Raw genomic sequence first — 13,359 nt, forward strand, 5'->3', positions numbered from 1 at the left:
CTTCAGGCAGCCCTGCTGGAGCCTGGGTTGGAGCAGATGGGTTCCTGCCAGCCTCAGCCATGCTGCGAGTCTGTCAGGAGCTGTTAACATACTTTAACCTTGCTCTGGAGAGCAGAAGCTTTTAAGAAAGGGCTCCATCACTGTTAATCCCTAACAGTGGCTCACTCGATCACAGATCTTATGGGGAAATGGAGAAGTAAAACATAACGCGTTTGTGACTCCTTTGGAAACTGCTGCACTGGCTGACATGGTTGATGTAACTTCGCCCTTGCACCACTCCATTTTGCAAGTTCTGTATTACCAAACTGAAAGGTCGTGTGCTGCTGGAAGCAGCAATAAGCTTTCCCTATCCTTGACACTTTAGACAGTTCATTTCTATGAAGCTAATAAAATAGTTTTGTTTCTTTGAAGTGCATTACTTTATTTCCGGCAGTGAAAACAAATTAGACATACCCTGTACAATATAATAAGGTTGTGAATTTAGAATTTCAATACAGGAGCTATACTCTGCTGTCTCCCAATCCACATGACACTATCCACTTGTGTGCTTGGGTAACACGGAGGTAATCAGTGCTTCAAACTTGTAAGATCAGTTCCAACTCACACTGATGAACTATGTACTGTACTGTAATGCTTTCTGAAATGTAATTACCTCAAGAGGAGAGAGAGGTTTTTTGAGTAAAAGGTTCATTTTACACTTTTGTGCAACTAGGCTTCATAATGCTAAAATGCTGCTTTATGTTCCCCAAATACATAAATCATGTTTTTAAAGAGCACGAGTATAACGTATGCAAATATGAAGCTTTCAATTCTAAGCAGAATTTAAGTATGTCAATAATGTAGGTCACATCCACAAAGGTTTCTAGAAAGTTCTGCTGCAGAAAAACATCCACAGCGCTTTGCAAGGGGACAACACTGTTCGAGCACATTCAGCTCCAGCAGGGAACCTGCGCTGTGGTTTTCCAGCATCTCTGCGACAAGCATGGGAAGTATCCCCACCAAACACGATGGCTTTACAGAGCTTTCCATGCACTTGGAAGCAGAACTACTTCCATATTGTTTTAAAGGTTTTTCCAGGTTGTTTTTAAAAATAACTGCTTATCAATCACATTGAAATAAGGAAAGTACAGATTATCACTAATATGAAGGCTCTGATACATAAGTGCGTATGTTAATTTTTTAAACCATCCTAACTCCTTAAAAATCCTTTTGCCAAGGATGAATTCCTGTAAAATATTTCACATTTCCCTCACCTCCGTGGCTCATCAGTCACGTACTAAGAAGCAAACAAACTGTGGCCGTGTCAGAGGGTCCATGCCTCAGTGGAATGTCACAACATAACACGAGTTTTTCCCAGGGCTGGTAAAGTTAACTTCTCCCAAGCACTCCATATGCTCACGCTAGCTTTTCATCTCTTTTTAACTGGAGAACTATTTGCATCTTGGTTGACCTACCTTCCCAGTGCTGTAATTGCATCTTCAGGGAAGAACTGAAAACAATGTTTTTGGTGCAACTGTCCACAGTGATACGCAGCGCTGATATAAATTGTCACCTCAGAAGTTAGGACTATGTAAGCCAGTTCCCAGAAAAGCAGTTCTTATTTCTGAATTTTTACAAAAATAGACAATACAGTAGAAGCATGAAGTATCCTATCTAGAGGATGCAGTTAGTGCTAGGGCTTTTTGACAATGTCACACAAAAACACATTTCAGATGTATTTCCCCCCCCCCCCCCATATATCTAAATGTGGAACGAATGGCAGGATGGCAGCTTTCTCTGAAGAGCCACTTTCAACACTAAATTGTTGGATAAATTTAGTTTGGCACAATGTATTTAGGACTTCTAAATATATCCACACAATTTACGCAAAGACTATTCTGTCTGAGCAATTGCAGAAACTCAGCGCAGTCACCTCTCTAAGCTTTTATATCGTCAGACAAAAAGCAAATACATTCATGGTCAGAAACTATTATTAAATATTAAATACAATTCTCCTATTCTTTACCACAAACTCTAAAATAGATGTTCATAGTTAAGCAGCTAAGCACCTTTGAATTTTAGGCACGTGCATTAAAGAACTGATCTGTAAGACAAGATTAAAAAAAAAGAAATAATTCTAACATATACATTGAATTCAGAAAACCCAAGTATATTTACAATATGTTCCCTGACACGTCCTTTCACATTCTGAAGAAACGTAACACTGTCTGATGGGGGTTAAAAACAACTTGTAAGCCATAAAGCTTCTAGTCACTTTAGAATATGGTCTTGGCTGGCTGCAAAAGGGGCTCTAACTTTGACCTTGCTGATCAACATAAATTTTTAAAAGCTCGCTTGAAAAAAAAAAAAAAAAAAAAAAAAAGTTATCACTTCCCAAATGAAAATTTTAACAATTTTATTTTTTTTTTTTTGGGCCTTAAAGCTGACCTAAATAAAAAATGAGATCTAAGACTAGAACATGACAGATGATTTCATAATAAAGCATTCGCAGATTTAAAAAGTACCCAAGGTGTTCAGTGTTAACGTTAGTAGTAATAACCTTAAAATTAGGTACAATAGATATTCTAAACTATCATCCTTGCCAACATCTAAGCTTCAAGTCATTCTCTTTTAAGTGAAGATATACTGTAATCACAAGCCTCTTGTTGAAACTGCAACTATCATAGATAGAAACTTAAAACATATGACTTACTACAATTTTAGCTCTATAAAAAATGAAGGATAAAGCCTTAAAGTAGACACTTTAAATAGGTTGGTTACTTTACAGTGTCATTAGTGGTAATGATGAGCTGTGTCTTGTAGACATCTGAGAACAGTCAACCTGACAACAAAAAGTGCTTTAAAGTTAAAATTACAAAATTAGCAATGTAAGCCAGCTAAATTGAACCGAAAATGCACCAAGAACAGCTCCTGTGGCAAAGACACACCTACTTCTCAGCTACATATGTATTTAAAAATGAAAAAAACTCAACAGCATTTACTGCATCCATACAGGAATACTTCAGCTCAAGAACATACTTTCATGAACTGGCAGCAAACCAGACACATTATGGAGATGATTAAAGGCTTGGCAAGACTGACTTATGAGGCAAGTCTAGGAGGTTTGCGTATGAATAACTTGGACAAAATAACAAAGAACAATAAATTAGACATTTGAAGGGGAAGTTGTCATCCAGAGTTACTGAAACTTCCCCCCCCCCCCCCCAAAAAAAAAAAAAAATAAGTCTGTAAATATCTATACAGTCCCGATTACTGAAATGCAAATACATCAGACCATAAAGTAAAAGTACTTTTGGACAAGTCTTTAGTGAGAACGTATTCATTTTAATTTTAGAGAACAAACGTGCTTTGGCACAGAGAATGAGGTTAGATACACTACTTAGCATATACATCACTGGTATAATATTAGAGCTGCTAAATATATATGTATTTATATATACATATATGTGTGTGATTTTCCTAGCTCTGATTTTGACTTGCATTAATACTGTAGAACTGAAAGAAATTTTAAGGGGTGAGAATTCCTAGTTCAGAAAAAGTTTTAAAAACATATATGTATGTTAAGCCCCCAAAACTTTCAGCTAATTTATTCCTTTGCTTATCTATGCAGCTGCCAATACTGTTTTTCCAAAAGTCTTGATCTTAAAGTTAAGTCAGTCAGTAGACTGTTCTCTCCAGTTAGGGATAACCTCAATATGGTCCGCAAAACACAAAAATCTGCTCTTATGTGTAACTTTTAATCATCTTTCATCAGTCCCAGTTAACCAATCTATTGCATCAGAAATCCTGAATACACTGTTTTCTTATAGGTATTACCCCAGTAAAATAAGGTAATACTTATAACCTATTACCTATATAAGGTAATGCTGACTTACAAATCAGTGTTTGGACAACTACACTAATCTGAAGAGCAAGAACTCTGTAGGTACATACTCCCAAGGCCTTCCATATTTAACCAGAGCAGCAGGACACTTGGCACTTCTGAATAATCAGGCCAGTATTTAAGAGTCTAAATATGGCATTGAGAACGTAACTTCAGCAACTTACTCTTAATCTAGAACTGGCTCATATGTGTATAATCTGGAGTAGTCATTTAAGACACGAACATTTATTAAACAGTCTCAAACTGTCCCACTGAGGATCTGAAAATCTGTGTGGAGGTGATTGTAAGACAGAAGCAATGTGACAGCAGCTTAAATTAAATACCTCAAACTGACACCTGCTGTGAAGTACAATTTTAAAATTCATTTTGCTTTGGAAGTATTTTGTTTTCTTGGGTAAATTTTAAAAATAAATAGAAAAGGGAAAAATCTGCACTTCTGAGAGTATGTACTGTAGGTACCTTGCCATATGAACACCCAGCCAGAGAGCTGTGCTCAAATGTAGAATAATAAGGCTCAGCGTTCAGGACCACGAACATTGCCCGTACTGTTTGTTTGAACGAACAGGAAGGACAAATCAAGGTGAAAAACACCCGGACATGCTATGTATTTCCTGAATTCAAAAGAAACACAGGACCTAAATTCATATTCATTTTATTATAATGCTGTGTTTATATTGGAATGAAAATACTTAAACACTGATGTATATTATTAAACTGTGATAGTAGCTTTTTATAAGCTTATTTGCACAATACTGAGAAACATTAAGCTTGCAATCAAAATAGGATTAGCAGATAATTATATTTTTTAAATGGTTTATTATTTTCCTCATTCAAGGAATATAAATGAAAAAAATATAGAAAACTGACTTCCGTGCTTGTTTTGGGCATGGAAGTGCCTGAAGCACATTTTGGGGGAAAAATGGTATCAGGGATTACAAAAATATTTTTAGCTTTACAACCTATGCTCAATTTTATTTATTTATTTATTGGTACTGTAGAACAGGGAGTATAAAAGAATATTGCCTGATTTCTTGACACGTAATATAAGTGCCTGAACTGGAATCTCAGGGGCTGTACACGGTCAGTGGTGACAGGTATGTTCTTCTAGAGAATTAGATTATCTAAATACGGAACCTAGATTCTCTTTAAGGAGAAAGAGGCTACTGAATTAAAATGCTTAAGTTAGATAGTGTAAACACAGATTTACACAATACCTGACATGATTTCTAATTGTACCGTCATGATTCATGCAGCACGCAGCAATAACCCCTTCCCTACAAGAAGTACCTATAATGGTACAGTGTGGCAGAGCTAAAGCTTTTAGGCATCATTTTATCTTACATTAAGAGCTGTAATCAATGTAGTTTATCTTATCTTAAAAATCTTCAGGGTGGGGCGAACATCTTACAGTTAGTCACATATGCAAAACTTGACTATTGGCTTAACTTGTTCACGTTTAAATCAGAGTTGCCATGATGTTTTAACTGCTTTTATTATTATATGTAAAAACAGGAAAAACTCTTCAATTTTGGAAAATTCCCAAGAGATGTCCTTCATAACTGATATAAGCAAAAGCAGCTTTGCTGTCACTACTATCCCACATGAAGTTGCGTTCACAGTGGCCATATGTTTCAGTTTTAGCTATGAAGCACAGAAAATCTGCTTTCATCCCTTTAAGTAATATACGAGATTAGTTTCTCGATTATCAGTAACAATAACTTGTATTTATTGTCACTGGTATATTAGGTTAATACCAAGAAACATTATTTTCAACAGAATTAATGTCAATTCTATGATGGGGCCCATGCATCTATGCAAGCACCAGAGAACAAAGAAATCCCAAAGTGGAAAGTTTTTAAATTTGTATATGATTCCTCTGTAGCTTCTTTCTTTTGCATCAGGTACTTGTTCCACAGCAACTGGATGGGCAGCTGACACTGAATGCCGTTCAAACTTCTCAAAACCAGAACATTTTCAAGGATGCTTAGCAGAACACTAATGATCTGCAGAAGGTCAGTGAGAACACCAGCTTTTTGAAGTCTTCAGCTGCTAAGCCTGAGCTAGCTAAAAAGCTTTAAAATAGCCAGCTGAAGTTTGGAGGAGAGGTGCTGTGAACCCTGCCATGCGAACTGATGACTGCAGTTAAAACAAAGGTGTGTGGTCATGTGGAAAAGCATTCTGCAGAACTGCAATTGATGCAGTTGTGTGTTCAACAGGCATGCAAAGACGCAGTCCCTCTTTGAAAGCTTGAACGAAACGGGGAACTTTTACATACCCACAAACACTCTCCTATAAGACCTTCTAAATGGCACAAATTTAATGAATATTTGAATGTCTTCTGAAATAGCTACTGTATCTTTAAGGATCTTCAATCTAAATACCTCAGCCTTTTATGGCCTGAGACAAGCACAGTACAAATTAACAGGGTGGGTGTTTGACAGCATCGCAATTGCCAGCACGAGTCCTGATGAAAAGCACCACGAGCTCTAAACTCTATTTCATTATGACTTCTAAAATTTAGCAGTCATTCCAAGGACTCAACCATAACAATAGCATAACTGAAGAAAAAAATAACACAAGTTCAGTGTAGCAAAATAATTTATGGAAACATCTAGTGTTTCCACAATAGCAGTGGGTAACGCTGCAAGCCTTCAAATAGGAGTATTTTTACTGATTTCTACAATTATGACTTTGTAAATGTAAGATAGATTTAAGAATTATAGACCTACAACAAATACAGCTAGACAAGCAGGTTGATTTAATCTGTGGCTCTGGTGTTCACAGATGAGACCAAGAACAATGATGTGTGCCCACCATCTCTCCGTGAGACTCTTCAGAAAAACCTGACATGAAAATCCAGTAAATTAAATTAATGTTTCTAGAGATGAATTTAAAGTATTTTTTCCTACCCTAGTACACAGGGGTGTTTTAGATTATAGTTGGAATGCACGAGACTTTTGTTTAGACATAAAAATTAGTTCATCTGTATCAGATGACCACAGCAGAAGCTTCTTAAAGTTTGAAGCACTAGTCATACCGCCTTGTAAAGCGTGTAAGTAAACATATTCACGACTTCTTAGCTGCATGACTTCCAGCGTGTACGTCACTGAAGTTTCAACATATGATGGCATTAATATTTTTAACCCAGTTTCTGAGGCTAACATCATCACAAGACATTTCAGTGTTTACTTTCAACTCTTCTTGAAGCCCTCTACTGCAAAGCATTACTGATCTGTAATCCCTTTCCCTGAATGGATCAGATTGAATATGTGAAGAACGGCATCATTTTTTCCATCTTTCTACCCATGTAAAAATGATTCAACTAAGATGTTCCAATGAGCAAGGCTACCTAATGAAACAGGTTTTCACAGGATAGGCAAATCCTCTCAAGTTTTCAGGTCCGATGAATACGCTTGGCAGCACAACTTGATTATGGCCAAAAAACACCATTAGCCTCATGAATATTGCAAATATCAGAGCTCACTCAGACAGAGCCAGGACATGGCAACTCACGCCAAATAAATAGAACTCCACCAGCAAGATAGTTAAAAAAAAAACAACCAAACAAAAACCCTTGTGGGAAATCAGGTCCCAAAGAGCATCCCTTTGCTGCTGTTACAGCCACACTAGGATTAGCTTGCTAATTGATGCAAATACATCTATACAAGCTCAAATAGTTACAACGATGACAAATCAAAGTCTGGGTTATTCTGTGTGGAAACCCATCAAAACAATTGTAATAGCCATATGTGGAGATAAAGAAACATCCTGATTATTTTCCTTCCATATTATTAAAAAACACTTTTGCTGGAATACGATAGCTGAGTGTGAGACTGACTCAAGCCGACACAGGTATGAACAAAAATAAAGAATATGCAGATTTCATGGACTAAACTGCTATTTTAGAAAAGGTGTGTTTTAAAATAAGTTGCCCAAGCTCTTCTAGGTAACTTTAACAGAAAAAAAGTGCAAAAACTATAAATTGTTAGAATGGCAACTGAGACTGGGATTCAAAATATGGCTTGGTAGCCGAAAATTGTGTTAAGGCTAAATGAACACAGGCAGGTATGGGAAAAATAACATTTTACCAATAAATAACGGATGATATCAGAGCTTTGTGACTTACCTAACATCACATAAAAAGTCACTAGCAAAATTCAAGCGATGAGCCCAGATTCTTAGTACCAAGGCACATCCTGCTGTTTAACACTTCCGGCCAAAATATAAAAGTTGGTAGAATGTGGAGAAAAAAATAAATTCTCACTAATATGCAAGTGTCAGACTAGAGTATCAATAAAAGACTAATGTGACAAAGATTCAGAGCCATCTATGAGAGTCTGAGAGCCATCTACAAGAGTCTGTAAGAAAATCTGTATACAAGGATAAGCAAACAAAACAAATGCTTAGTTTTAAAAGGAATTTACGAGAATATGAGCGTTATGATAGGCAGAAAATACTTGCTAGATTAAACATTTTTGCTCCTCTGCCAATGGCTACATCTCTATCTTTCTCGACAGTCAATATTCTTCATTAACTGTAAGAATCATATTGCTGAATATAATGAAAATGCTGGGGTTAGTTGCAATTAAATAATAAAAATTATATACAATTATACAATTTTCAAACCAAGTATTGGGACAGTAACCACTGTTTAATTCTCCTTAGAGCGAACAAAGGCAAAATGCTACACAAGACTATGAATGCACCATTTACATACCATCCTTACCTGCAAGGGAAGGAGAGTATTACTGTTGTTGTCAGTTCGGAAAACATTATCTTCAATCCACGATTTTGGTGTCAGTGATGGAGTGGAGCGAGTAAATTTAGGAGGAGCTATGACATTACCAGAAAAGGGCTTCTTCAAAGGAGAGATCTGGTTCATAGTTCCTGGAATTCCCATGTTTCCAGTTCTACGATGGTCTCTGCCATGCATTCCTCCCCAGGATATATTTCCTGTGCTCCAGCCACTACTTTGATTGCTCCAGGGCGACTGTTTCAGAAGAGGCTAAAAAGAAAGATTCATTTATATTATTTTGAAAAATACTTGAAATGCTTTCATACTTAACGGAAAAAAAAAAAAAAAAAAAAGAAACACCAAAAAAACACCAATCCACCAATGCTCAGAAGATTTCTATAATCTCCTCTTTCCTGATATTGTATAAATTCATTACCGAGGCAAAAAAAGAAAATCTAATATAGAGTCATAGAAAAATTGTAATTCCCACTCTCCTCCCACAGTCCTTGGGTAACCAGTTCATATTGTTATCCTTTCAGTAACCAGTAGGATTCTTTAAAAGTCCAGAGTAGAACAGTCCTAGGGTTAAAAATCATGTTACAGAAAGGCTCAGGCCTTAACCTGATACATTATTTCGTATTACATAGCAAGATCTCTGGAAAAATAACAAAAAATTCAAGAAGGTCATTTTAAAATTATCATTATTAAAAAGAGATTGGTGAGTAGGTATTTAAAAATTAAAATTCAGATGGCAGATTGAATTTTTTTCCCCCAGTATCGCTCAGTATCACTAAGTATTACCATATAAGAGCAGAGAAGAGAATCTGTTTGAAGAAGCTATCTTAACATTTCCACATTAAAATGCATTATTCTGAAACCACGGCTCAAGTATTTCTGGAGTAATGCACAGGACTATCTCTGGAATTCTGCAGCCTACTCTTTTATTTTTTTTTTTAAGATTAGTTTCCCTATTTAGAAGCAGTATAAATGATTTCTGTATCTAACAGGCACACTATGACTACGCTCCTCAATATCACAATGTAGACTGCCTTTAGAGCATAGACCTCGCAAGGTGACAAGTTTTTATTCCTGAGGCACAACTTGTGCTAAAACCTGACCTACAGCGGTTGTCCGTACTACCAAGAGGTGGACCCACTGAGCCTGACTGACAGCAAAGAACAACATTTATCTTCAGTGCTCTAAAACCTGACTGTTCCTGGAAAGGCCTTTTCTCAAGCATACAAGTGGGGTGCGTGTGAGGGGAGGATATTCTGAATTCAGTACTTTTATCTCAAAGCTTAGCTGCAAGCAGCCCTCAGCTGGTAATTTCTGTAGCTCAAAAATTTAAACCATGTTGATACGTTATGCAGTAGATAAAACAGAAAGAAGGCATTATAACGCCCTCTCCCCCGAGAAAACAAACAAAAAAACACTAAAGACATTTTTTGGTCAAGTAATCAGGCAAACATCCCATTCTATATAATTACAGATAATTATGTTGTAAAACTTGAATACTTTGGTTGGAATTTTGGGAGAGGCCAGCCCCGTATTGTGAAACAAACCTTCAGAGATAATGCCAAACGTTAACAAGCCTCTAATATTGCTAGTTATACTGTCACGGGCACCGCTCGTGTTTACCTACAACTTGTAACAGAGAGAAAATCCGTGTCCACCTCAGCGTTAGAGAATGGCTTTGGAATTTCTCTGAGGAGGGCATTGGCGCTACGACACCCAGCTCCCTGTCACGACGCCTCTGAGTCAGACCTCGAAGGGGCAGGTGTGAAAGGAGATTCCAGTTCTGAAATTATCAAAATAAATGGCCGTCTCCACCGCCTAAAACTGACAGGAGGCAATGCCCAAATTAAGGAAAAATGAAGATGAGGCCTGTCTAACCTAGGCCTTTCATGAGTGGGTGAGCGCGAGAGGCGGCTGTGGTGCGCTGGCGGGCACCGGCACCCGTCGGCTGCCCTCCCGCCCCTCAGCACCCCTACTTCGCCCTCAACTTCCATTTTAACGCTGTTGGGTTCTGTTAGGGCGCTGCTGGAAAATCTGAGGCGGAACCGCAGCAACCTGAAACACTGTATTGCGTTTGGATACAAATCCGGGCGATTTCGGGCAAAAGCCCGGAGGTGTCAGCCGGGGCGTGACAGCTCCCCACGAGCCGCGAGGGGCTGTAGAAGGTCGGGGAGCAGCACGGGCTCCATTTGACAAGGGCGAGGCGACGAGGAGCCCCGAGGAAAGACATGAAAAGCACCTCGCCTCCCGTCCCCAAAGCGAAACGGGGTCCGCGGGAGCCGAGGAGGGGCCGTCAGCCCCAGCCCCTCCACCTGCCGCGGCCACCCCTCGCCTCCCTGCCCGTCCCCGGGCGCCCCCCGCTCGCAGCCGGGCTCCCCGCCGCCGCCCCCGGTACCTGGTGGTGGTTGTAGGAGTTTCTCTGCTGCAGGAAGGCGGCGGCGGCGGCCGCCGCCTGGTGTTGGTGCTGGAGCTGGGGGCTCACAGGGGATCTCCGGTTCTGCTGCTGCTGCTGTTGCTGCTGCTGCTGCTGCTGAGGTAAATTCATCTGCGGCGGCGGCGGGGGGGCGGCGGCCGAGAAGGGGCTGCTGAAGGGCCCGGCGCACGGGTTGTGAGGAGACACCGGCGAGAAGCTCTGGAAGAAAGCGGGGTTGATCGATGACGGGATCCCCGGGTAGAAGCTGGTCTCGGACTCCGGGCTCGGCGGCGGCATGGCGCTGATCTGCCCGCCGCCGCCGCTGGACGCCGGAGGCTGCTGCGTTTGCTGCGGAGGCGGCGACGAGGTCTGCACCGACCAGGGGGTGCCGAAGCCGGGCAGCGGCGGAGGAGGAGGGGAAGCCGCCGAGGAGGAGCCGCCCCCGCTCTGGTGATGGGGGCTGGGGATCTCCGGGCTCTGCAGGCTGCTGAAGCCAGAGCCCAGCCCGCCGGGCAGGAGGTTCCCGGGGCTGCCCAGCAAGTGGCTGTTCGGGGGGGACTCCATGGGGGGCGGCTTGGCTTTCGCCTGCAGGCGAGGAGGAGACGGCGGCGGCGGATTCAGGCAGGAGGAGGCGGCGGCCACCCCCACATTGGGGTCGGCGGCCACCGGTGCCGGCGGGCAGGAAGGGGCGAGCCGCTCGGAGCCCCCCCGGTGCTCGGCCGGGCTGAGGGGCCGGTGGCGAGGGTAGTCCCCGGGCGGCGGCGGCTCCGGGGGGTGACCGCCGAGGAGCTGGAGCTGCTGCTGCTGCTGTTGCCTGTGCTCCTGCTGCTGGTACTTGTCAGTGGGGTGGCTGAACTGCTGCTGCTGCTGCGGGGGGTGGTGATGATAGTCTGGGGGGTGGTGGTTATTCAGGGGGTGGCTGCTGCCGAGCTGGGCTGGGCTGCTGAGCGGCGGCGGCTGCTGCTGCTGCTTAAACTCTTTCCTCTTCTGGCTCAGCTGAGGAGGCGGCGGCTGCTGCTGCGGTTGCTGCTTGTTTAAATCCTGGTGGGGGCTGAGACTGGGTTTAAAGTCAGAGGAGGGGTGGCCGGGAGGGGGGTGTCCTGATGCGGGGCTGCTGCCCAGCCTCTCGCCGCCCGGCTGCTGCTGCCGCTGCTGTGTCACCCCCAGGAGCAGCTCATCCTGCATGGCGTGGGGATGCGCAGCGGCGGCCGCCGACGGGAACGGCGAGGGCGGCGGCACACCGGACACGCCGCCGCTGGAGGAACCGGTTGCGGTGGGTGAGAAGGGGCAGGAGGAGGAGGAAGACGAGGAGGAGGAGGCTGCCGGGGAGGGGAAGGACCCCGCGTAGCCAGCGCCTCCTACACCCCACGGCGGGCTGGGGCTGCGGCTGGGGGCCGCTGCCGGCGGCAGGCTGCGGTCCCCCATGGGCCGGCGGGGACTGCCCCGGCACCGCGGGGCGAGGACACCCCGCCCGGCTGGAGACAAAGATAATTAATTAATTAACCTGGGAGGGGGGCCGGGGAGGGGGGTGAGCACTATCGGAGACCACTACGTATGCCTAAAAACAGCCGCTCCCTACAATAAAGCCCTCGCCCTAACCTCCACTGTACTGTTTTTTTAAAAACTGAACGTTTCGGTAATAAATAACCCTATTTTATCCTTTTTTTTTTTTTCCCTCCCCCCCTCCTGCTTCTCATTTATTGACCCCCGTCAGGGCAGCCCTTCCCCTCCCAGCCGCGCCCGCCCGCTGGATCATCCCCGAGAGCCCTTGGCAGGTCGCCTCCCCCGGGGCAGGCCCCCCCCCCCTTCTCCTTCCTCCTCCTCCTCCTGCTGCTACACAACAGTTCCGGGGCTGGCCACCGAGCGCCGGGCTCCGAGCACCGCGCGGGGCAGCAGGGAGGCCGGCCGTGCCGCCGCCGCCGCCTTGCTGAAGCGGGGCCCCGCTCCGCTCCCCCCTCCGCCGCCGCCTCCCCCGCCCCCAATACCGGCTGCCGGCCGGCCGCAACCCCCTTAAGAACGCCGGAACATTCGTCATAGTTACGTCACAGCGCGCCCCGCCCCGCCCCGCCCGACCTCGGTAATGAGCCGGCTGCTGGGGGCCACGCCCCCCTCATGAATAATGCACGAGCGCCGGCAGCCCCGCCCAATCGCGCGGGGAGGGGGAGGCTCGCGCTGCCCAACGACGCAGGGCGCCGGCGGGCGGGGTGGGCGCTACCATTTTAATAGGAGAGGGGGGGCCGGGGGGAGTTGTGTGGTGGTTCGTTCCGCCGCCTGCCAGCCTCATTTGCATTGACGCAGGCGCGGGGAGGGGGT

The 13,359-nt window shown here is 43.9% G+C and overlaps 1 protein-coding gene across 2 annotated transcripts in view; it reads right to left on the reverse strand.

The window, feature by feature from the left end:
- CPEB2 (cytoplasmic polyadenylation element binding protein 2) overlaps positions 1–12,854 on the reverse strand; it is a 53,987-nt gene extending 41,133 nt beyond the window's left edge. The window contains exons 1-2 of one of the 2 annotated variants that reach the window (XM_082760283.1): positions 11,029–12,854; positions 8,610–8,888 (exon numbers count right to left, since the gene is read on the reverse strand). In XM_082760283.1, the coding sequence (XP_082616409.1) occupies positions 8,610–8,888; positions 11,029–12,471 (1,722 nt within the window). In that variant the 5' untranslated portion in view covers positions 12,472–12,854. The remainder of the gene's footprint in view (positions 1–8,609; positions 8,889–11,028) is intronic. The other variant, XM_082760284.1, reaches the window with a different exon arrangement.
- Between the last annotated feature and the right edge of the window lie 505 nt (positions 12,855–13,359).

The sequence above is a fragment of the Aythya marila genome, assembly GCF_965140915.1.
Source record: "Aythya marila genome assembly, chromosome: 4".
NCBI lineage: Eukaryota > Metazoa > Chordata > Aves > Anseriformes > Anatidae > Aythya > Aythya marila.